This window comes from Saccoglossus kowalevskii, chromosome 8, assembly GCF_978046115.1.
Source record: "Saccoglossus kowalevskii chromosome 8, keSacKowa6.1, whole genome shotgun sequence".
Classification (NCBI taxonomy): Eukaryota; Metazoa; Hemichordata; class Enteropneusta; family Harrimaniidae; genus Saccoglossus; species Saccoglossus kowalevskii.
In genome coordinates this window covers 4038837-4064284 of record NC_140648.1, presented here as the reverse complement: position 1 = coordinate 4064284, position 25448 = coordinate 4038837, and the positions used below count along the sequence as shown (strand labels likewise).

At 33.1% G+C, this 25448-nt stretch overlaps 2 protein-coding genes across 4 annotated transcripts in view; one reads left to right on the top strand and one right to left on the bottom strand.

The window, feature by feature from the left end:
* LOC100377811 (fas-binding factor 1 homolog) overlaps positions 1-2420 on the top strand; it is a 32349-nt gene extending 29929 nt beyond the window's left edge. For all 3 annotated transcript variants that reach the window (XM_085502041.1, XM_085502042.1, XM_002731151.4), the window contains exon 30: positions 2170-2420. In XM_085502041.1, coding sequence (XP_085358167.1) covers positions 2170-2268 — 99 coding nt within the window. In that variant the 3' untranslated portion in view covers positions 2269-2420. The remainder of the gene's footprint in view (positions 1-2169) is intronic.
* A 4377-nt stretch (positions 2421-6797) lies between these two features.
* LOC100377659 (sphingosine kinase 2-like) lies at positions 6798-25401 on the bottom strand. Its single transcript, XM_085502040.1, has 6 exons — positions 24929-25401; positions 24303-24452; positions 16960-17054; positions 11270-11385; positions 7469-10187; positions 6798-6975 (listed from the first exon to the last, which is right to left on the bottom strand). The coding sequence occupies exons 1-5, from the start codon at positions 25335-25337 to the stop codon at positions 9134-9136; spliced, it is 1824 nt and encodes a 607-aa protein (XP_085358166.1). The 5' UTR covers positions 25338-25401; the 3' UTR covers positions 6798-6975; positions 7469-9133.
* Positions 25402-25448: the final 47 nt, after the last annotated feature.

Here is a 25448-nt window from a genome sequence, read left to right as displayed (position 1 = left end):
AAAACACTGTGCAATCTGACAAATAGTTTCCCTACTTTTCCTAATATTTTTATATACCTACAGTTTAATTGAGGGAGATTGTAAATAACCTTACATGTATATCTAAGAAATAAAATGAGATATCCAGCACAAGTCTATTGTGGCATTCTGTTTTTTATTTGTTAAATGTACGTACACCTCAAATAATACTGATATTACTTTGTAGTCTTAGATATACAATCACTTTGTGTGATATTATATGACAAAATGTTACACAGAGAACATGTAGAGAAATCATTGATCAAAGTGTATAGCAATTAAACAAGTTGACTGTTGACACTGTTGAGTTCATCATTTCTATGACAACATATATTTACAAACTGCTTCATAAATTAACATTCACATGATCCAATCTTAATTTTAAGCCATTTTGGATTTAATATTTGAAATTTAATGGATATCTATCAAATATGTAAATCTTTCCTTAAAATAATTCAAAATATAGGTGGCCCTGTACTTTGACTGAATTATCTATTCTATTCCTAGTCTATATTAATGACATTGCAAATTCAACTAACGCCTTTAGTTTTCGGCTCTTCACATATGATGCAAATCTATTTAAATTCCTCAAAGACAGCCACATCAATATCAGCAATGACTTTCAAAGAGTCTGCGAATGGTGCAGTGCTAACAAACTCACAATAAATGTACAGAAAACAAATTATATGATTATTAAAACAGCACAACGAATGGTTAACACCGAGGGAAGTCTGCTTATCCAGGGATCTCCAATTGAGGGGGTTCTATCAACTAACTATTTGGGAATTTCAATTGATCATCATATCAATTGGAAATCCCACATTGACAAAGTCAGGAAAATAATTGCCCCCAAAGTTGGAATCATTTCTCAAATTCGACACTATGTTCCTAAATATATACTTCTCTTGCTATATAACTCGTTGATATTGCCACACATAATTTACTGTATAGAGATTTGGGGAATACTTATTCAACGCTATTAAATCCAATCACGCTTCTACAAAAGAAAATTGTCCGCCTAATCTCATTTTCTGACTTTCGTTCCAATACCACTCCTCTCTTCAAATCTCTTGATATTTTAAATATTCATAAGCTCTGTATATTACACACCTGTCTGTTTTTGACTTAAAGAAGAAACAATATGCCCATAGTATTGATAAATATCTAGACACACTACCCCATAATTCCCCTACAAGATATGCTGCAGGCGACAACTATTATACTCCCAAGGTCAATGTCACATTAAATCAACATACTCTCAAATACGCTTCCACTAAACACTGGAACTCACTTCCCGATCACATAAAAAGTATACAAAATAGACAGTCTTTCAAATGCCACTTAAAAAGGTATCTTCTATCAGTATTATTTGTATGTTACGTTGTTTTATTTTATCAGAGCGTGTGAGTGTTTCTGCATTGCTTTATGTATTATAGTATTCATTACATGCTTTAACTATGTCTTGTGCATCTTAGCTTATCATTACTTTATTATATATCTTGGATCATTGGTCACAGACTAGATTAGCTTAGCTTGAATAAGCTATTTCTGTGACCCCACCAGAAACAAAAATATATACTACATTACTATCATTGTAATTACTACTATTATAATTTTAAGTATTTATTTATAATTTACTACTCAATGTATACACTGTTTCTGGTGAAATAAAATTTCATTCATCTTGTACCGGTAGTTTATTCTAAATTGTGTGTTGATCGCGTCGTATAATTATCCTCATATAAATGTAAATACCGGTAGTTACATATATGGGCATAACCACTAAATAGGTGAACTTTGACCCCTCCAAATTTTGATCAAGCTATTGATATGACCAGGGCAGCACACATTTCTGAAAAACGTACAAATACCTTTCCAACGATACCACGCATCACTAGTACCCACAGTTGATACCGAAACAGCAAGACAGTTTACTTTACACATAGAGTATGAACATTGGACAAATGTCTCCTGTGCTTTGGCACAAATACCCATATTTGATCAGTAAATATATGTTATCCCAAGGGCTTCCAATAATATATAGGGAACAGTATGAATTCAAATGTAACTTAATGTGCTTATGAGTTCTGATGGAAGATGACTATGGTGCTCTTTCAGTTACTCACTTTATTTTCTCATTTTATTTTTCAGGACAAAGCCTTTTTGGAGGAAGAGACATATTTCTTGGAATCCTTGAAAAGTCCAGCTTTGACAAACTCCCTCCCTGGATCATTTGTACAGAGGGTGTAGCAGTATTATAATAATAATTTTCTAATCTCTGATTTCAATTTGTAAAAAAAGAAATCTAACATATTTTTGTACTTTAGCTGGACATTTCTAATTTATTATTGTAATATTTTTTGTAATTAAAAATAAACATAGATGAGTATTGTGTGACTATATGCATTTTTTGCCATCCTCTTTGAGGCATGTGTAAGTCAGACACAAATCTTAGACAAAATATTGTAGTTGATAATTAAAACATGCACACAACAAACCACAGACTATTGTCTATAAGCAAATGTAATTTCTCCATTTGGGAGTGAGATAGTGTCAAAGGTAATTTCAGATACCATGCACAAAAATCCCAGTTGATTTTTGTAGTGGTGTTCATGTTACAGATCTTGGCACATGTTTAGAGTCGGGCTGAATCGTCATGTGCCCTTGGTGAACTTAAGAGAACATTTCGACATACTAGTGTTACTTGGCATTGAGGGAAGTGCAGCTAGATACGGTCGAATGCTGTTGTAATGAAAAAGAATGCAGAAAGTTGTCGGTGACACGTATTTATGTGCTATTTATTATATGCAACCGGTTTCTTCTTGCAATGCTACTACATCAACATGAAAAAATAACTATTCTTTGCATCCTTCTTTGCCATTCATGTACACGATGACTCAAAATAAATACCATAACAGCAAATGGATATGATTTAAAGTAATTGTTATTATCATCATGTGCATATCGTCTGCCATGTTTGGATCAAATCAACGAGTGAGGGCATGATTTCGGCCCTGATATTGGTCCCAACTAACGTGAAAGAAATTCCTGCAATTCTCCTCCAAACATAAAAGATTAAAAAAATGTTGAAACATGCCAGGATCCTGTAACGTGAACATTGCTATGTATGTTTGTGTACATTTGTTGTGCATGTTTAATTTATCCATGGCCCTGAAATGTAGTTTGATCTGACTATAGAAAGAAAGCGTACAGGGAATGTGTCTTGTTACTAATGTACGTTAGAAATGGTAGCAAATAATAGTTAATCTACTAACTCATTGAAATCTTTAGGTGTTCGTAAACAAACTTGTCATATTGGTGTTTGAACCGGCATGCACCATTGCAACATATTGCTTCACTAACGGCACAGACGGCGGCCCAGGTACGAGGTAAAAGATGTCATAATACAGTTAACATTTTTTTTATTTATTTGAACATGTTTTAAAATATGCTTTAATAATTTAATATGCAGAAATAATACAACACACCTTATTAACACTTTTTTTTACATATTATATTCTGGACTTATTTGGGGACCTACCCATACGTTACTTAAACAGTTTTTATTAGTTTCACAAAACAGACATTTCTGGTTCTTAAGACAGCAAGTTGGTGCCTTTCATGAAATTCCGTCTCGACTAATGCCCTTGTGGAACTTAGACGACGTACAGTAAATAACAAAAATAAAAACCAGGACAAACAAATGAACTTCCAAATTTTTATTTTTAGGAAATACAGAAAAAAAAAAAAAAAAAAAAGAGTACTGTTAATGAATAATGAGGTGGAATAAAGCCTCGTAAGATCATTAAGTTGTTATTTAAAATATTGCATTATAAGGCAAGAAAGTCAAGTTAAACAATATTCAACCTTAAGCACTGCTCCAATTCACTATATTGTTTCTATGGGCTACCTTGATTTTAAAGAGAAAGCTGACAATCCCTGGGATTGCAACAAAGATTCATGGGATTCACAGTAGTGAATTGTCTCTTTTGTATTCTAATTTAATTTCTATTGAATTAAGTAAATGAGCTTCTTGAATGATCTGATATTAAAATGCCCCTTTATTTTAACCCTTCAAATATAAAATAACTGCAAACACTTTTTTTTTGAAGTAGAACACTATTATACAGCCTTCAACAACGCATACACACACACACACACACACACCGATTTTCATCAAAATGTACAAAACTGTCAAATCGGTTAGTGCAACATTATTATAGAATCCAGAAAGTTCCTGCACCTGTACTGGCACTGGAATCAACACTAACACGTGAATAAAATTGTACACTTGTAAACATCACTTAATATGGAATTTTTAAACATTATTGTATAAACCATTTGGACATCGATGGCCATAGAGAAAATGCACTCATTATCAGATGGCACTCATCAGATGGCACTCAAAAATTGCATTGTGAAATTCAAACAAACGTTTATCAGAAAACTGATCTCTGTTGAAAGATGCTGGAATGATTGTCAAATATGCAGAAAAAAACATACACAAAAATAAGAAGAAAAGAGAAGGTAGAAGTCAATTGCCTTGGTATTTCATTTCAGCTCACTAGATTTAGTCTTGCAGAGATAAAATAAGCACCCCTAAACACAAGTACCAAGTAATTACACTTTTTTCACTACAACACGGATCAAATCAAGGAGCTCCTTGTACATTGCTAACATAATAACACACACTTCAGTTCACTATATGATGGTAGATTGACTATAAAGCTGCTACTACAGAGACTGGGTTGACTTATACATAAACCATATATCAGTTAATATTAATAAAGCTAGTACTACCGAGCTAGTCAATTTATATAGCTTTCCAACTCAACGAGCTGTGGTTATTTTAGTGAAGTATCAACAGCTGTTACAACAGCACTATCCTCTACATGTACTGAAAAACACATAGCTGCATCCCATTATAGCAAATTTAACAGAATTTTAATTTTCTGTCAACAATCTCATTGTGAGAAGGCGAAAATACTACAAATTAGCAAAATTGAGGATTAGCTATTAAAATAAGCAAAAATAACATAAAAAGATATGTTTTACAGTATATGAATACTGTGGAATACTTTATTTTCGCTTGTAATTTTTTTTCGATATTTTCGCTGAAGGAATGATTCAGTGAAAATAAAATCTAGCAAATATACCCTATATTCTACATTAAACTTGTCAAAAAACCAGTGAAAATAACACCAAAAAAAGTAAATTCAGTGAAAATTAAATCCAGCTAAAATAAAGTATTTTACAGTATATGTAATCTGTACTATACAGAACTGAATCCATTGTTGAATACTGTACCTCAAAGTGACCAGTTCATACTGGAGACGCAATAAAATACCTATACAATTTTTCAACTAACAAATTACAAAACGATATTCTATGGTAGAAGTACAACAGCAATTAAATTGAATACATATATTCCGAGTAAATAATACTGAGTTGGAATTGTACTGGTACACTTTTATCCAAGTGAAGATGCTTTCTTTCAACAGAACTCCTTCAATATGGTTTCTTGCAAAGACTTGGTTTTATAATTACATATAAAAAAACTTAATACACACAAATATCTGCATTTAAAATAAATATACTAATATAAGTTTTAAGATCATTAATTAAATCCACCAACCTGTAATGTATTAAGTCAAAAAAATATAAGCCATATTTCTATTTAAACAATATATGCATACACATCATACATCACAAAAAAATTATCAGTTGCAGAAAGTTATCAGAATTGGGGCAGATATTTTGGTAGAGTAGAATCTCACAGCAAATTGCACAATATTTGGTCAGAGAGAAAAAAACAAAAACATGCAAGATATAACATTTGACAAATTTCTTTTCTGTGAAACTACAAGACAGGAATGAACTATATGTGAGAGTATAAATGAAACTTAGTAACTTACAGTAGACATAGTTACTTCTACTTCTTCTAGTAACTGTGCTGTAGATAAGCATTACTACCGTAAAATCTGTATTACCGGTAGAAGCCGCATCCCTAATAGAAGTCGCACCCATTCTTTTTGAATAATTGAGAACCAAAAATTCATCATTTCTCATATGTGTAGATGCTCTAATAGAAGCCGCATTCCCTCTGTTGCATTGTACCATTTTAATAGAAGCCGCGGTTTCTAATACAGATTTTACAGTAGTACCGTATGCTCTATTCATGATGAAATTGAAACATATCAATAAATATATCCAAGAAGACTGATAATGCCATTAATAAGGAGGGGACACGCACAGATTTCCAAAGATCCCCCCCCCCCCCCCGCAGTAATCCAAAAATTTTTCAAATAATTCCCGTACATTTAGACATGAAGTATGTAACAAAATAGTCGCAAGACCACAGCTATAAGAATAATTGCAAAGTGTAAATTTAAAAGAGCAACAAAAAAGAAGAGCATAAAAATATATCAGAATTGCATATTCCACCAGAATATACCACAAACCCCAATCTGATTAAAATCTGATGTAGTGTACGGGCTTTAATTATTTTGGCTATAAACTTATTTTAATTTTATTTTTTATTACTTTTGTTATTAATGCCTTTTTATTTTACTTTGATTTTGATTTTTTTTAATTCCGCCCTACATACATCTGATCCGACGCCTACGTAAGTCCCGTTCAAATCTCGCGTAAGTAACAGCCAATCACAGGCCCCCTTTTATAGAGGCTGTCGGTTGCTTACTTTTCAGTGTAGCGATACTCTACGGGCAATCTTTCTGTACATTATATTTTGCCCACTTGAATAAACCATTAATAGAAAATTGCTAGTATATTTTTATTTACAAAAGAAATTCCACAGCATTTTCCAATTTTTGTCATTACATTGAATATTTTGTTCACTTCCAACAAATGTGTACACTTCCTGATACATCTTCGCCAGCCAAGGTTCGTTTATTCAGTCATCGCTTCAATTTTACATCAAACACTGAGCATAATTATCTAGAATGGAAGCAAAAAAATAAGTAAATCGTAATGATTAGAACACTGTAAACAGCTATAGTAAACAATGCAAATTTTAAATTGTATAACGGTCACCGGCCCACGGCATCGACGCAGAAAATTGGAGCAATAAAATATTTCCTGATCAATTGCGATGTGTTCCAAATAAAAAATATTTTATTCCAGTCCAAATCAGCTCAATTACTTTGATAAAGAGTTATTGTATAATGTACAAAATGTTGATACATTTTGATGAATATTTACAGCTACGGCTTCAATACCGTAGACGGTTTTGACCCGATCGTCAACAAAACATCACCCGTCTCCAGGGCAAGCGACTGGAAAAAGACACCGGTGTTCGGTCGAACCGGTGGAAACAAAATCGTCACTCCCAGAATAACTACGCAAAGTAACGATCTAAACTCGAACCATTCGAGCCACAATATAAACATAAAAAAATGACTTTCGTTGCATTTGACAATGATAAACTTACCGAAAAGCCATGTTCTTCTCGGTCCTAACGTCGGTATAATCCGCCATTTTATGTTTGAGTGTGTTTGCCACCTGACTCTGCCCAGTGACGTCATCATGTGCGCTATAGAAGAAGGTCTGTGATTCGTTGACTAAAATCGTCGACAGTGGGTCTCGTTGAAATCTCGTTACATAGGCATCGGCTCAGATGTATGTAGGGCGGAATTTTAAAAAAATCACAAAATCAAAATCAAAGTAAAATAATAAAATAAAAAGGCATTAATAACAAAAGTAATAAAACATAAAATTAAAATAAGTTTATAGCCAAAATAATTAAAGCCCGTACACTACATCAGATTTTAATCAGATTGCACAAACCCCTAAACCATACAGTTTAAACGTCACTGTTACAAAAATTTTTCCTGTAAATACAACAATCAAAAACAACCATAACTTGCTTTATTAAGTAACAAACAATTAGCTGCAAATGGGAATTATTAGATTTATATATACATTTTTTTAAATCTAAACTTCACACAAGTCTAATATTACCGTACACTGTAACCTAGTTACAACGAATTATTTGGGGGTGGGGCATACCAGTACAATCAGTTTGTTATAATGTTCACTATATTGAAGCACATAATGCATTGGGTTTGTTATGAGTGAGAGACATGCTATGTGTTCATTATATCAGGAAATTCATTATAACAAGGTTATAGTGTATCAAGCAATCTCACCAAAGGGTCATAATTTTAGCGGCATTTAAAAGTAGCCTGACTGGGTCCTAACAGACGAGCCATCATACAATTCACACTTTCAACAACAAAAAATGTGTAACCCTGTTACCCACATAAATACAGAATACACAATTAGGTTCTACAATGTCAAATATGTACTAATCAAATGTCTTCATTTGTATCACTATCTCAAACAAATCTCCCATAGAGTTGGGGTTATATAGACTCCCAATATCAAGGTCACAGTTTAAACCCAGCTCTCATTCACATTTAAAATTGCAAAATTTTACTAAATTCAGGAATTCCCAGAATTAAAAAATGTGCAAATTACTTGGTACAAGATTAAAAACTTGTAAGTAATATCGGCAGCAAGAAAAAGATACATTCTGTATATCATTAGTATTTACAAGAGGTATTTAACATTATATACATACACAACTTTCAATAAATTGTAACAATTTAACCAATCAAGGCAAAAAAATATAATTTCTCCTCTATTAAAATCCTCATCTTTGTTTCTTAATTTGCATATACTTTGAAATTTAAATTATAAACTAATTAAATTTCATTTTGTTGTAATTTCATTGCATTTTTTAGGGTATTTATAGAATACTAACTCACATAGTCAGATTAAATCAGCTAAAGAATGTTATGACTATTTTGGGTGAAAAAGATTGCAATGACCTGAAATTTTAAGGCTCCTGAAAAAATCAGATTCATTTATGTAAATTAAAAACAGATATACAGATCAGATTTGCAAACCAGCAAAAATCATATATAAGCTAGCAATTACATGTATTGCAAAAATCAGTTTTATCGCAGAAAGTCAGTTATTTATGGAGATACATTTACATATACCAATAATGCAGGTATTCAATCTGGACAATATCATTGATGATAATATCAATAGTGATGACTGCACTGGGCAATATCAGTGATAACGATTGTTAGACTATTACTCTAGCTTTTCCAGGTAATATTTCCCCTTGTATCGGTCCATACGGGACAAGCTCGCCATCAACAGTCATAATCTCCCCGCTGGTTATTGGCTCAATTCGAAATGCTTTGACGTACTCTACTATTACACCTGAATGCTTGATATGAAGGCCACTTTCCAAATCCAAAAACATACTTATTAGATTCTTGCGCGATATCGGAGCCGGAATGTACTGTAAGCAAATAACACCTTCGTCAAATTTATGATCAGGCCAAGAATGAACATCTGTACTGAGATGGCTTTGATATACAGCAGAGATGTTTACGAAGTCATCTTCAATTGTTGTCCAGTTTGAAGGTAATGGTTGGTCAAGAGGTGGCAGAAGATGCCTTTCTTCAGATGCTCCATCTTCTTGGGTTGACCTAATTTCATCTGTTGACAGTTCAATTTGATTGCTATTGGGTGAAGGAAGTTCATCTCCCATTTTAAGGGTATCGGAAGAATCCTCCAGCAAGTCAACTCTCATTAAATGATCAGAATACGACAAAGAACGGTCCATTGTTCTGCCATTTGGAAGGATCTCTGACTGCGATCTGGTCATGTGTGGGAGGATGTCCTCATTTGAATCACTGCTGCTACTATAATGTCGGTCATAATGTCTTCTTTCTGCACTTATCGGCACAACACTGTTTTGACTTTTGATGCCACAGTTCCCAGCATGAGCCCCATTAAGACCACAAAAGCAGCACTCATCCACATGAGTCCCATTCTGAAAATCGATAGCTTCCTGCGCAACATAATCTTCAGCCTTCAAAAATGACAACTTTCCCCGATAGGACCTCAATTTAGCAATTCTGGTTGCAGCACCAATCGTGAAGCGAGGTGGTCCTAATCTTCTGAACTTTTCACTTTCTATATCAACATCAGAAACGATTCCCCAACAAACAGACAAGAAGGAGTACATTGTAGTTGTCGCATTCTGCACGACAACAAGATCCATTGGTTGAGGGCGCCCTTTCAACATCAAAAATGTACAGTGTAACACTATATTTGTCATTGGTTCCCTAGAAGACAAAACACAGAAATAATGTTAGTTATGCTCACACATAGGAATGCATTCACCCTATCACTGCTGAAATGCAGCTTCCATTTTCATGAAATGTATGCATGGAAAGTAGTTTGGTAATTATTGGTAACCTATTTTTTGTTCGTTGTATTAACAGTTGACTTCCTTGTAGTCTGTTGTGATTCTGATAAAAATTCTTGAAATAGCTGTGACAGCAAAATAGGTAATTTCGCGTTCTGACTAAGGATTTTTCATCAGAATCATAACAGTCAGCAAGTCTACAAAAATGTATATTAAAACAGAAATGGAGTTCTCTTTTTGAGATACTGGCATGTCGTGGCCCTGTAAGGGCCAGTCATTTGATTTGTGCTTTCTTAGAAACGATTCTAGCAAATCTTACAGCACATGGAAAGCTGCGAAGCAAGTGATGCTTTAGCGTCATCAACAATGAAACCAATGTTGCAATATTGTAGCAACCCGTACCTGGGAGAGTGATTAAAATCTTGTTATTTTGGCTTTTTAAAATATTTGGTAGCAGCTTGTGAATCAATAACTGAGGCCAGCAATTTTGCAATGTCAGACTGAAGACTGCCAACTTTTTTTAGCCAACAGTTGATCTGTAATTTGTCAAAACCGGAATAATTTTACGCAGTTTAACCCTGACATTTTAGTTCATTTTGAGTTCATGCATCCCAATTCAAATGATTCCTCACTGTCGATTTTTATTATTTCTGGTTTATTAGTCACATTATAAACAATAAATTATTAAAAATTATGGGTTTTACTTCTAATGTTGCATATTGTTCATTTTTCTGTTGCATGTTTTCAATTGGTGTTCTATTCCCTATCGCAGTTTGATCTGCGTGTTGTCAATTCACGAATTATTGTTTTTTTGGCAGGGGATGTGCGGGCATAGGCCCACCCCTATTTTTTGGCAATTTTCGTTCGGGACCTTAGGCTCTTACCCAGATAAATACGATAAAGTTTTGATCGCTTTCAAAACTGTATTTACCAACTGCATAGCTGCAAGCATTTAATGAACTCAGATTCTATTCTTTCTCCCTTTGTCAATATGCTCACCTTTTTGACATTAGTAAAGCAGCACTGAGAGCGTTACCAGACCCACAGGGCAATATGCCAACAGGTGTCTTTATCGCTTCATCCCTGTCTGGCCGTTCCATTATTCCATTAATTACCTGAGGGAATAAATCACAAACAACTAAACAAAATTATGTAGCAATGGGAAGAAAATTCCTTCAGCATAGCGATTCAGTTATCTGCAGTGAAAGATAAGACCCAGCTATGAGAGCAGCAGTGAGAATTCATTATAATCAAATTCCATAAACTAAAATTCTCAATCATGAGGCTTTGGTAAATTTGAAAAATAAAAAGATTCAGCACAGAATCACAGCTGACAACCTGGATTTGAGTTCTGTAGTTACTAGGGAAGTGAGCAAACATTAACAAGGTGTCGGAAATAGGGAGGAGTTACTTTCAGATACTATACAATATGTAACTGCTTTATTACAAGCCAGGCTGATTTGAGATGGGTATTGCGATATCCATTAATTATGAGAAATAGATTTCTAATACCGGTAGATTCAACTTTGTGGGAAACCTTTTTGCTGAGGTCCTTAGGTACTAGTGTTTGTTAACGTCCAGATTGCATTAAACAGCCATAATGATAAGAAGATAGCCACACAGTCCTGTCGCATACATGTATTTCCAAATATGAATATGTTTTCTATGACAAAGTGCACTACCATATGTATAGTCAGCACTAATATGCACAGTCAGGAAACAACAGTGATATTCAATACCTTGTACACAATTTAAAAAAAAACATGTAGTTTATCACCCATAAAAAAATAACTAAGATAATTGTAATACAAATTTCATTGATACACATTCTATTCATCGCAACGATTGTTACAATGACACTGTAGTATACTGTAAAACCACTAGATTTTAACTTTGTTTATTTGCTCAAAAATATATCAAATTACTAAACCATAAATTAAAGTAATAAAATCAATCAATCAACCAAGCCTCCCTTATAGCATTATAGTGGTAATTACACTTTTTCTTTGTCACAAAACACATTAACCATTAAATGGACCTCAGCCGACACCAATTACCAGCTATTAGACATTTTATTAATGACTGTAGATAACTGCATGTGAATATAATTAAACTTTCATAATGCTGATAGATTCAAATGAGCTTTATGCCATGAACGAAGAATAATTTGAAGTATAAATTCATTCATTCATTCAATCTTAATCTCAGCCCTCAATGTTAAATTTTCCCTAGTGGCCATTTGCAACCAACTTTAAACTGTTGGTGGCCAACTGAAAAATTTAGTAGCCAAGCATAAAATTGTTGGTCGCCAAGATTTATTGTTTCACAAATACGTAATAGTAAGTGCAGTGACAGTGGCTGAAGGTAGCTCGCAAAAAGTATGGAAGAAGTCTATACACTAGTACCTAACAAGTTTGAAAAATGGTGCACTTCCGATCAATAGGCGCTGCCATTTTGTTTTACAAATTATGAGAAGGAAGTAAAATCCTTAGATAAGACAAGCTGTGAAGTCTGTTTTATGTTACAGAACATTTTGTCGCCAGGCCGATTTTTTTTAAGGTCACCAAATAGCGATCTACATTCTCGCTATTCATTAAATTTATTTGCCATAGCAACTAAAATTGTTGCAATCTAGAAGGCTGTCCCTAGTTGTAATGATTAAATAATTGTGTGTCAGTTTTGTGCTATCTGAGAGAGTCTCACTACTAACCAAGTCAACAATAAATTTATAGAACCATCAAGGTTAAACTCTGCAAAATATGCAATAATTGTTGTTTTATAAAACCATATCTAGGAGATGAAAAATCCCAACAGTAAGTAAAAGAGCAATGGCAAAAGCCAGAAAATTTTCAGCACCATTATATAGTAAATTTGAACAATATCTAATCTGAAGATTTTGAGATTTTGCTTACAAGTGTGAGCATTGTAACATTTATTTCCGTTGACCCCTTTTGGCCAACTATTTCTATGGTAGCACCAGCTACAGGAGATGGTTGTTTTAGCCACAGAGGGCGCAACTCTACCCTACTCCACTGTTTGCTGTTTGCAAATGAATTGTCTCAGAACCATTTTGTTTGGTGTGGTGTAAATGATATCAAATGATCTTAATAAATAACTATTTCATGTTTATATTTGTAACTGCTGTACGCATCAAAAAAGGATAAACTCTATAGAATCACTAAAAGGAAGATGGTTCATTTGCATAAATTACTACCCAGATAACCTGGGCGTGGCAAGTTAGCAGTTGGGCTGGGTGTGGCAGAGGACTCCTGAACTTTCATTGAGAAGGTACTCGGCTTGGCTTATTTGGCTTATTCCAGTGTGCAATTTCACCTAAAAAGGGCTGTAATGGCATTTCCTGTAAATTATGAAGACTGTCACTGTATTTCGGGAATGAATTTAGGGTTTGTTAATTGACGGGGTGAGTAATACTCTTTGTATTCTGAATCGTTCGACCATGTGCTATTTGTCATAACAATGTTGTTACCATTCATTTGATTTAAACTGTATATTGCACCTCGATTATATTTTTCTTGAATATGCTTCCTTGAAATGCAGAGTGTATTATGTATTTGTAACCTTTTTGTATTTTCTTTGTCATTAGGTTTTTCTTTGTGTTTTGTTCACTCACTTACTTTAGTTGTAAGATGAATGAATTGTAAGAATTTCTCGAATAGAAATAAAGCCTGGAATGTGTAAACCTGGCGATTCTCTACCATACATTGTGTTGTATCAACTTATTTTCAACTTGGTCACACAAGGGCTGGAAATTATGCAAATTACCTATTTAATATGCATAGATATGGCCCTAAAACTAATGTCTGCACACTCCAAAGCACATTGATTTTGATCAAAATCTGCCCAGACGTTTTAAAGATTTTGTTTAAACAGACTGAAATGACATAATTAATATGCAAATTAGCTATTTAACATGCATGAACGTGGCCCAACTAATCAAACTCATAACCTCACCTGTGTGTGCAAATTACCAGTACTATGAATAGAAATCCAAATTCTCAAGGGTTGAATCCAAATTCCCATAAATCTGAATTTGTATGGGTTGAATGCAAATTTCTATAAATCCAAATTTGTATGGTTTGAATCCAAATTTTTATCAATTCAAATTTGTATGGGTTGAATCCAAATTTCTATAAATCTAAATTTGTATGAGTTGAATCCAAATTTCTATAAATTCAAATTTGTATGGGTTGAATCCAAATGTCTATAAATTCAAATTTGTATGAGTTGAATCCAAACTTTCATAAATCCAAATTTGTATGGTTGAATCCAAATTTCTATAAATCCAAGTTTCTTTGGGTTGAATCCAAATTTGTATGAGTTGAATCCAAACTTCCATAAATCCAAATTTGTATGGTTGAATCTAAATTTCTATAAATCCAAATTTGTATGGTTGAATCCAAATTTCTATGGGTTGAATCCAAATTTCCATAAATCCAAATTTGTATGAGTTGAATCCAAATTCCATAAATCCAAATTTGTATGGTTGAATTTAAATTTTTATAAATCCAAATTTGTATGGTTTGAATCCAAATTTCCATAAATCCAAATTTGTATTGTTGAATCCAAATTTCTATAAATCCAAATTTCTATGGGTTGAATCCAAATTTCCATAAATTCAAATTTGTATGGTTGAATCCAAATTTCTATAATCCAAATTTGTATGGTGGAATCCAAATTTGTATGGTTGAATACAAATTTCTATAAATCCAAATTTGTATGGTTGAATCCAAATTTCTATAAATCCAATTTTGTATGGTTGAATCCAAATTTCTATAAATCCAAATTTGTATGGTTGAATCCAAATTTCTATAAATCCAAATTTGTATGGTTGAATCAAAATTTCTATAAATCCAAATTTGTATGGTTGAATCAAAATTTCTATAGATTAAATCAAAATTTTTAGGACATTTGTTGACCTATCATGTCTAAACTAATGTCTACATACTAATGTGAATGCAAATATACTGTCAAAACCCATGGCAATACTTTTTGCTAGTTGTATGGATTTTAAAACTTGCACAAGAAATGCCTAGAATTTATTCTGATCAGAATACAAATATATTTTATAGCGAAAGACAGTTTTTGCTAAATATCTCAGAAACATTCCTTGTTACCTGTACATATTTCATTTCCAAATAAAATTTCTACTAAATTTGATAGACATCATATTTTGAAAGCTGTAGTATAGAGATGAACAGAGTTGTTACATATTAGTTTGAAATATAATTTGAAAAGGACACCCAAGTCCTATCAATTCATAGGACTCTGCAAAATCAATGTGTGTGAAAATATTTTTTTCTTCGAAGAATGACATGCAGATGAGTACAATGGCCAGAAGTCTGAATATGGGCTTATTTATTGTTATTTGATGTGTTTATAATGAATAACACATCTGGACAGACTAAAAATAAATAAATAATTCCTATTCCCAAGAGTCCTAGTAAAATACATAATAATTACAGACAACATGTGAGACACCGAGCGATTGAAATGTCATGGTGTAGTTGATAATGGCTGATATAGAACAATGCAAAAATCACAAGATTTGACACTCAGGAATGAATCAATTAATAGATATCAAGACATAAATCAAAGCTAAACTCAGAAAATAAGGACACTGCAACATTGAATTGAACAAGAAATTATCATGCATTCATGGTACAAATGTTTTTCTTAATGGTAACTTGACAGTACTGTTTATCAAGTGAAGAGAGAGTTCTACTACATGTAGCCTATAAGAAACGCACAGAGATTGTATTTGTGGTTAATAAAGTAGTAACTGTATTAACCTTTAAGGGCCTGGTTATACCTTTGGCTTGAGAAATGAGGTGTAAGGTCAGCAAGCAATCAGCAGTGTTTTATGTCATTGTTTGATATACAAACAAGCACAATCTTTTTATATTGGTTATTTACAGGCGATGTTGCTTTCTAGGTTTTTGCTTTTGGGGCATTGTTAGCGATTCATTCAATTAGTTCAAAGATGTAGCTTAAGCTAAATAATGCCTCAGGATCAGACAACCATATCAGTTACCATAATTTTCATGGTGCAAGTGTAATTGTGTGCAAATTAATACATTTTAACTGTGTCATACAACATCTATTTCAAAATCTAAATCACCAAAAACATGATTTTAATATCTGCTCATCGGCAAATTGTACTGGAATCTTTCACTCCTGATAGAAAATTGTGGCACTTTTTTGGTTGTGGTGGTGTGGTGGGGGGTGGGGGTGGGTGGTTACAACATTTCTTATGGTTACTCAGAAGGAAATTATAACATCCAATATATCTTACAGGTGATTCATAGAAATACATTAGTAGTAAGTGATGGGGCCATGGTACATATATCTGAGAGATAAACATGATTGATATCTCATTACAGAATTGAGCTGCTGGAGTCAAGAAATATGCCAAAATTTAACCAGTTTATAAGGTGATGGGGATGGAGAAAGTTAACATATAAAGTTAATTCAAATGCCAAAAAGTAATTACATTTTTAAGTGGATTTGAATACAGGTATAAGACTCTTGTGGGTAAATGTCTACTAAGGTGGTTTAATCATGTATGAGGATAAATAAGGCACTGTGGGGAAATCAAGAATAATGCATACACATGCTTTAGGGTACATGTAGTAGATTGTAAAAGGAATAATAAATACTACAAAACTTACTTCATACAAAAGTCCATCACCGGATACAATGATAATACCATCCCATTCTTTCAGATTCAAGTTTTTTACTATATCCTGAGCATGTCCCTGATATTCTAAGGAAGAGGTAAAAAAAATACAGAATATTTAAATGATTGAGTGTTATGGCAGTCACTAATTACACTTTATCAACAAAATTATTCCCATATATGTTTTGAACTATTTTTGGCCTTATAATCACAGATAATGCGATAACAGCGCAGATGTTCATTCAATAAAATGTTCATTCATTAACTACTATCATGTCACCAGACTGAACTTTGATATCAGACGGCATAAACTACGACATGTTACCAAATAGCATTACAGGAAATCACCATTCTCCACACAGTGCTAGTAATTAATTGCCAGTGTCTCGTAAGGTTAACTAGCTGCTTTATTTTTGTCACACAGTGCTAGTAATTAATTCCCAGTGTCTCATAAGGTTAACTAGCTGTAAAGAAATGAATTTCAGTGGCAGTGAATACTTTATTGCGACCTTTTCACATTTTTAAAAAACTAACTATTAGTTATTTCTATGTAGATTTATTATTTTTATATAAAAACTTAATTACATCAAATTTCATAGTTCTATTTTTTACAGTCTAGTTAAAACACCTTTGCATGCCACTACTTTTCATATGAAAAATATTTGTATTTTTTGGACCAAGTAGACATTTCCCAATGTCTGCAGGTCATGATCAAATTTTGTTGATAAAAAATTATGGAAACAAAATATGTTCGTTTTATTTGGCGAAAAGGAACAAAAGTTAAATACTACGTCAAATCAAAGTAAACACATACTGCAACGTACTGCAACTCAAACCGGTGCTCGCGTACAGCACCTAATCGCCTAGCTTCAAGTCACTTCAGGTTACCCCCTTGGCCAAGAGGCATCCCCAATAAAGTATGCTTAATAACCAAGCTTATTACATGCAGAGAGCTATCCATGGCACACACAAAAAATTCTCTCTCCCATGTAAGTGATACTATTTTATTAAAAAAATATTAAAAATTTTTTTTTTTATTAATAAAAGATGTATTTCTTTGAATAAATTGGTAGAAAACAGGTTGGTCATCCCTTTGAGATTGTTTTATCTCTGCATCATTTACATTATGTCTTGTCTCATCTGTGATAGCATTTTAACAAATAATTTAGATATATCTGAAATTATTGCAGTGCGACATGATGTATTATGTTCATGTAAAGTTGAACAAAGGCACATATGAGATGTAGGTATGGACGGCTGTTAGAAGGATAGATGGAGGACTTTCTCGTATTTGCACTATTTGCTAAAAATGTAAAATGCAACCAAACTCAAAATGTAGAATTATCGTACTGAGTTGAAACAAAATCACACAGGCCATCTCAGAAAAAAAATTTATAATTTTTTTTAACCAATTTCAAAATACAACTGTAAATTTGATTAGAATTGTAATGTGTAGCTCTGCATTTTATCTCTCAATATATTGTGTATTTGGCAAGTCTAGTACTAGCAGTGATTTTGTCCAAACAGGGACTGAGTATGTCATAATTACATTCTGATCTATGGATGTGTGTTTAATATACTAAATTGTAGCACTTTTTTCCTATTTTTTTTTTTTTTTTGTAATATGGAGCCATTTTGAAAAGTGACCTGATTGTTATTATAGGTGGTTTGTCTGCAGCCCACTTGTGGGCTGTGTTGTCACAGCATAGATGTGATACTTTTTTTGTATAGAATAACAATGACTAATGATCTGTAGTGTACTACATGTTGTATTTCATCACAAATCACCTCTTTAGCTATTTAGTAGAGTCACCATGCATTGTAGTTTTCAATCCAGGGTGTTGCTCTTAAAAAAAAAATTCTATTTTTAAATATTGTGGAGAAAGTTGTACTAGGATCAAATGAGAACGAGATCTTTCGGAAAAACAGTACTTTCTTAGTATACAAGCATTGTTGACAACTAGCAACAAAACTAGTATCCAGGGTACTGTGTGGAAAGAGTACTTTCAGAGGAAATGATGATCGAAAACTGTCCACTTCCAAGATAAGTGGACTATAAGAACAATAGACATGAGCAAAAAGTAGTACTGATAGTTACTATACCAGTATATAAATTGAATTCTAAAGAACAGTATAATGGCATGCAGTATACATATATTATTAAGCTGGTACTATTTTTAGCCAATGAATCCAAATAGAGTCCATATTATCCCCATGTTTATATAGTACTAATACTGTAGGATACTTTATTTTCGCTTGGAATTTATTTTTGCTATTTTTGCTGAAGGGATGATTCCGTGAAAATAAAATCCAGCGAATATACTTTTTTTCCTATATTTCACATTAAACTCATCAAAAATCAGTGAAAATAAATTCCAAGCAAAACGCCCAAAAAAGCCTTTTCAGCGAAAATTAATTCCAGCGAAAATAAAGTATTCCACAGTATTTACTGTTTCTGTCAATTGCATAAGATATTTTGTTCAGTTGGCAGCAGCAGTGAAAGTGAAGCCCTATTTTAACCATAACAAAGATGACCACAAACAGGTCCTGTACACTCTTGGAGGTTAATAGTTCGCCCCACAATGGTAGCCTAATCTGACCCCTACATGACTGGAATCCAATGATTCATGTCAAGGCTGGTTAAACAAAGTCATTGTATTTAGAGGTATGGCTACATTTTTTAGACTGACTCCATATGCAGTTAACAAAACATTCATATTCATTGTATTTAGAGGTATGGCTACAGTTTTTAGACTGACTCCATATGCAGTAAACAAAACATTCATATTCATTGTATTTAGAGGTATGGCTACAGTTTTTAGACTGACTCCATATGCAGTAAACAAAACATTCATATTCATTGTATTTAGAGGTATGGCTACAGTTTTTAGACTAACTCCATATGCAGTAAACAAAACATTCATATTCATTGTATTTAGAGGTATGGCTACAGTTTTTAGACTAACTCCATATGCAGTAAACAAAACATTCATATTCATTGTATTTAGAGGTATGGCTACAGTTTTTAGACTGACTCCATATGCAGTAAACAAAACATTCATATTCATTGTATTTAGAGGTATGGCTACAGTTTTTAGACTGACTCCATATGCAGTAAACAAAACATTCATATTCATTGTATTTAGAGGTATGGCTACAGTTTTTAGACTGACTCCATATGCAGTAAACAAAACATTCATATTCATTGTATTTAGAGGTATGGCTACAGTTTTTAGACTGACTCCATATGCAGTAAACAAAACATTCATGGTTTAATGGTTTACATGTAGGTTACATAATTACCATAGGTATGGCTACAGTTTTTAGACTGACTCCATATGCAGTAAACAAAACATTCATATTCATTGTATTTAGAGGTATGGCTACAGTTTTTAGACTGACTCCATATGCAGTAAACAAAACATTCATATTCATTGTATTTAGAGGTATGGCTACAGTTTTTAGACTGACTCCATATGCAGTAAACAAAACATTCATATTCATTGTATTTAGAGGTATGGCTACAGTTTTTAGACTGACTCCATATGCAGTAAACAAAACATTCATGGTTTAATGGTTTACATGTAGGTTACATAATTACCATAGGTATGGCTACAGTTTTTAGACTGACTCCATATGCAGTAAACAAAACATTCATGGTTTAATGGTTTACATGTAGGTTACATAATTACCATAGGTATGGCTACAGTTTTTAGACTGACTCCATATGCAGTAAACAAAACATTCATATTCATTGTATTTAGAGGTATGGCTACAGTTTTTAGACTGACTCCATATGCAGTAAACAAAACATTCATATTCATTGTATTTAGAGGTATGGCTACAGTTTTTAGACTGACTCCATATGCAGTAAACAAAACATTCATATTCATTGTATTTAGAGGTATGGCTACAGTTTTTAGACTGACTCCATATGCAGTAAACAAAACATTCATATTCATTGTATTTAGAGGTATGGCTACAGTTTTTAGACTGACTCCATATGCAGTAAACAAAACATTCATATTCATTGTATTTAGAGGTATGGCTACAGTTTTTAGACTGACTCCATATGCAGTAAACAAAACATTCATGGTTTAATGGTTTACATGTAGGTTACATAATTACCATAGGTATGGCTACAGTTTTTAGACTGACTCCATATGCAGTAAACAAAACATTCATATTCATTGTATTTAGAGGTATGGCTACAGTTTTTAGACTGACTCCATATGCAGTAAACAAAACATTCATGGTTTAATGGTTTACATGTAGGTTACATAATTACCATAGGTATGGCTACAGTTTTTAGACTGACTCCATATGCAGTAAACAAAACATTCATGGTTTAATGGTTTACATGTAGGTTACATAATTACCATAGGTATGGCTACAGTTTTTAGACTGACTCCATATGCAGTAAACAAAACATTCATGGTTTAATGGTTTACATGTAGGTTACATAATTACCATAGGTATGGCTACAGTTTTTAGACTGACTCCATATGCAGTAAACAAAACATTCATGGTTTAATGGTTTACATGTAGGTTACATAATTACCATAGGTATGGCTACAGTTTTTAGACTGACTCCATATGCAGTAACAAAACATTCATGGTTTAATGGTTTACATGTAGGTTACATAATTACCATAGGTATGGCTACAGTTTTTAGACTGACTCCATATGCAGTAAACAAAACATTCATGGTTTAATGGTTTACATGTAGGTTACATAATTACCATAGGTATGGCTACAGTTTTTAGACTGACTCCATATGCAGTAAACAAAACATTCATGGTTTAATGGTTTACATGTAGGTTACATAATTACCATAGGTATGGCTACAGTTTTTAGACTGACTCCATATGCAGTAAACAAAACATTCATGGTTTAATGGTTTACATGTAGGTTACATAATTACCATAGGTATGGCTACAGTTTTTAGACTGACTCCATATGCAGTAAACAAAACATTCATGGTTTAATGGTTTACATGTAGGTTACATAATTAGGTAAGCAAGATTTTTGTGCAACATTTTGCCAATTTTTAAGTATTTTTCTATGATTGTTTTTATCATTTTGAATCAATGGAAATAATTTTCTATCACCTACAGGTTTTGATCAAAATCTTGCAAAAACAAATATTTTATGAATTAGGTTGAAAATTGATTTTTGTGTTCAAAGGGTTAATATCATGTGACATATTTCAGAAATCAACAACTAACAAATAATATATGAAAACACACGAGCCTCTATCAATAAATGTTTTTGAAATTACAAATTCTATTTTTATCAAACTAAAAATATGTTTTCCCTATACAGATCTAGTTTATACACCATCAAAATAACAGGAGCCTTGAATGACCTTTAATAATTATACACACCACTGTATTCAACTTATACTGGTAGGATTGTTTACAGTGTCCTTCAACAAAATTATAGTCAATATACTAAATAATGGTAAATAAATATACTAAGATTCTCTAATGAATATATATTGGATGACAACTTCAGCACTTGGCATAGACAATGACACATTCTAAGAAATGATACATTGCACTTTTTTAGACTTAAATTTGCTAATCATGTTTGTTTATACTTGAAACCATTTTAATTCAAAAGTAGAAACAAGTGTGAAATTTTGTAGAAGTGAATATTTATTTCATTTGGGATCTTCAAGGACTTTTGCGAAACTTTGACCTCACAAATGTCTTTGAGATATAAAAACAAGAATATTGATAGCAACACAAATAAAATGATTTCCTGTATATGTAGCAGGTATGTGAATGGTTGTTATTCCATTTTTGAATTGATTACAAAAATAAACTAATGAATAAATTCTCATTTTGTGTATATTTCTTGACCAAACCTACATAAATCATTCTTTTAAAAATCAGCAAATATATCTAGAATGCAGTGAATAACATTTTTCATTCAATTTCAATCGAGGATGGACGATCTTATACAGGTGAGAAAAAAAACACACAAAACATCTGATTAGGCTACTAAGGTTACTAGGTTATCCAGACAAATTTTCATTTCAAAAAAAAAGATGTGACTTGTCAATTAAAAAGTATACATAACAAGCCAGATTTGTGAATTTCTATGTGGGACCCATGCAAAATCTCAGCATGGTAATATGAAAAAGAATCCTTAACAATACTATAGTATACATGTAAATATGCAAAACCATTAGAGCTGCATTCCAAGTTTGTATTAGTAGAAACAACTCCCACTGATTATTTTGACCACCATGAAAAATGATAAAATCAGTTGGTATGGCAACAAATCCTGAAACATTGGAATACTGAAGCTAGCTTGTACTGAATGTTGTGGTGACTAATCACCATATCAAACATAATATTCACTGTTGTAATGACTCAAGACCATTTTACTTTTTTAGGAACATCTTCTAAAATTTATTTCAGGAAACTTCAGATAAACATTTTTAGCAAATTGCACAAAAGCTAAGTGCTTTTAATGCTTACAAGGGTCATAAGAAATTTTCTATAGATAATAAAACGTGGGAATACAATTTTAATGCTAGCTAAATATTAGAAAATGTTCCAAAAAAATGCCTTTATCTAATTATTTAGAAAATTTGAGTTTGTTGAAAAATAATCAAAGGACGAGCAGATGGTACAAAAGCATATTCCATTTGTCGCATCCCTAGGGGATAATTACCGCGCGTAGAAGTAGCATTCAATAACAGCAGTTAAAAATACAAAGACATGTATATTCTAAATAATCTGGTCACAAGGGATATCTATGTACCATAGGCCATGTTTGATAGAACTTTTTACATCAAAAAAGTTTTCTGTTAATGTACCACAAACTACAAGAGAGACTACTTTGAAACACCAACTGTGTGTGTCTTGACAGTAATGACTCTAATCAATCAATTATTTTGAATAACATGCTATATATGACCTTTGACTCCCAACAAGTCTGTTGACCTAAACTGAGGACATGTGATCAGTATGCATTTTCTTTTGGCTAATTATTAACTAGAGTTGCCATGTGTCTTGGTTGAACTTCAAACCGGATTATCAGCTCAACTGTCCTGACATTTTGGTTTTCAAGATTTTAATTTTCGATGTATGGTATTTTAAAGCATGATGACATGATTTCAGCAGGTGGGTTTCTGTATTTTCTAGGGGGATGTTACCTCCTGGGGGGTAAATGTTGGGGAAAACAGTCAGCAGTTCAATAAAACACTGCTGTAGTATACAAAATCCGTCACATAGCTCTATCTTGCTGTTTTTTATCTATTCCATCTATAGATCTGTTCCATTTAACCCATCTAGATACAAGAGTGAAAAAATGTTGTACCTGTAATGATGTGATGGTAATTTATGCCACTTTCTCCCAACAAAGGAACGACTCGTTCTCGAAACAGTGTGACAGCTTTTCCTTTACCACTATGAGGATTGACTAACAGCAGCAATTTCTTTACGGACGGAAGTCTGCTTTTTTTAATATCTGGATTTAATGAAATATAAAGAAGAATGATCAGGGCATCACAAGAATGATCACATTAAATAAATTTACATTTTCAAAGATTTTGTTTTGCTCTAAAACATTGATATTAATTAAGTTACGCTCATTCTGGTTGCACACACCCTTCTGTGTCAACACACTTTTGTTGAAATATTAACTTTGGAAATACATTTAACAATGTAAGCACTCTACATCATACCGGTACCTCGTGTGAAATTAGTCAAGAAACATAACGGAGATTTGTAATTAAAATAAATGAATTAATAGGTAAACTTAATTAATTGATTAACGGTTTTCATTCCAAAGGCGTAGACGATTGGTATTATTTACATGTAATACATACAGGGGGTTTAAATTTGGTCTCTCAGCTGATTCCTCACTCAAGGACGAGCGTACAAAGACAGCGTCCGGTGTTGACGGCGGCACCGGTGGACGCATACATGTGTGATGATACGTACCTTGTTCTGTAGTGATTTGTACACCTCGAAGCAGCATGTGAATAGCCATCCACCACTTATCAGCAATCGCCATATTTGCTTCAAACGTTTCATGGTGCGTCACCCGAAAAACTATTACCTTTCTCTGCCTAATCCTGGTTCCTCCGAGTGTTTTCTTCCCAATGGGGTATGTATAGATGGTGAAATAGGCAGATTTGTCGTCCGGCCGACGACCTCTCATGCAGTGACAGCCAAGAACATCGTCGAGCTTGATCACGCTAGGCGCAGTTGCATTGGCTACTCTGTCGTAAACAATGGATGTCCTGTAAAGACATACCTTGAGGTTGGTTTTTTTGGGATAAATGGCGAAAACATCTTCCAGTATTTTTGTGTCGTTGTCATCGCAAAATTCATCGCGCAGCTCAGCCATGATGTTGTTGATCGCTTGAAGTAATTGGTTCCCCTAAGTGAATAATAAAATCACATCAGTTAGTTTATCCCTAGCGTACTTGCAATAGGCAGGTTGGCAGCTTCAGGAGAG

Coding starts and splice junctions, on each gene's coding strand:
- LOC100377659 (XM_085502040.1), bottom strand. CDS start 25,337: ATGGCTGAGCTGCGCGATGAATTTTGCGATGACAACGACACAAAAATA. Junction 17,055..24,302: donor TTACCATCACATCATTACAG/GTACAACATTTT, acceptor CCTCTTCCTTAG/AATATCAGGGACATGCTCAG. Junction 10,188..11,269: donor GCTTTACTAATGTCAAAAAG/GTGAGCATATTG, acceptor TTTGTCTTCTAG/GGAACCAATGACAAATATAG.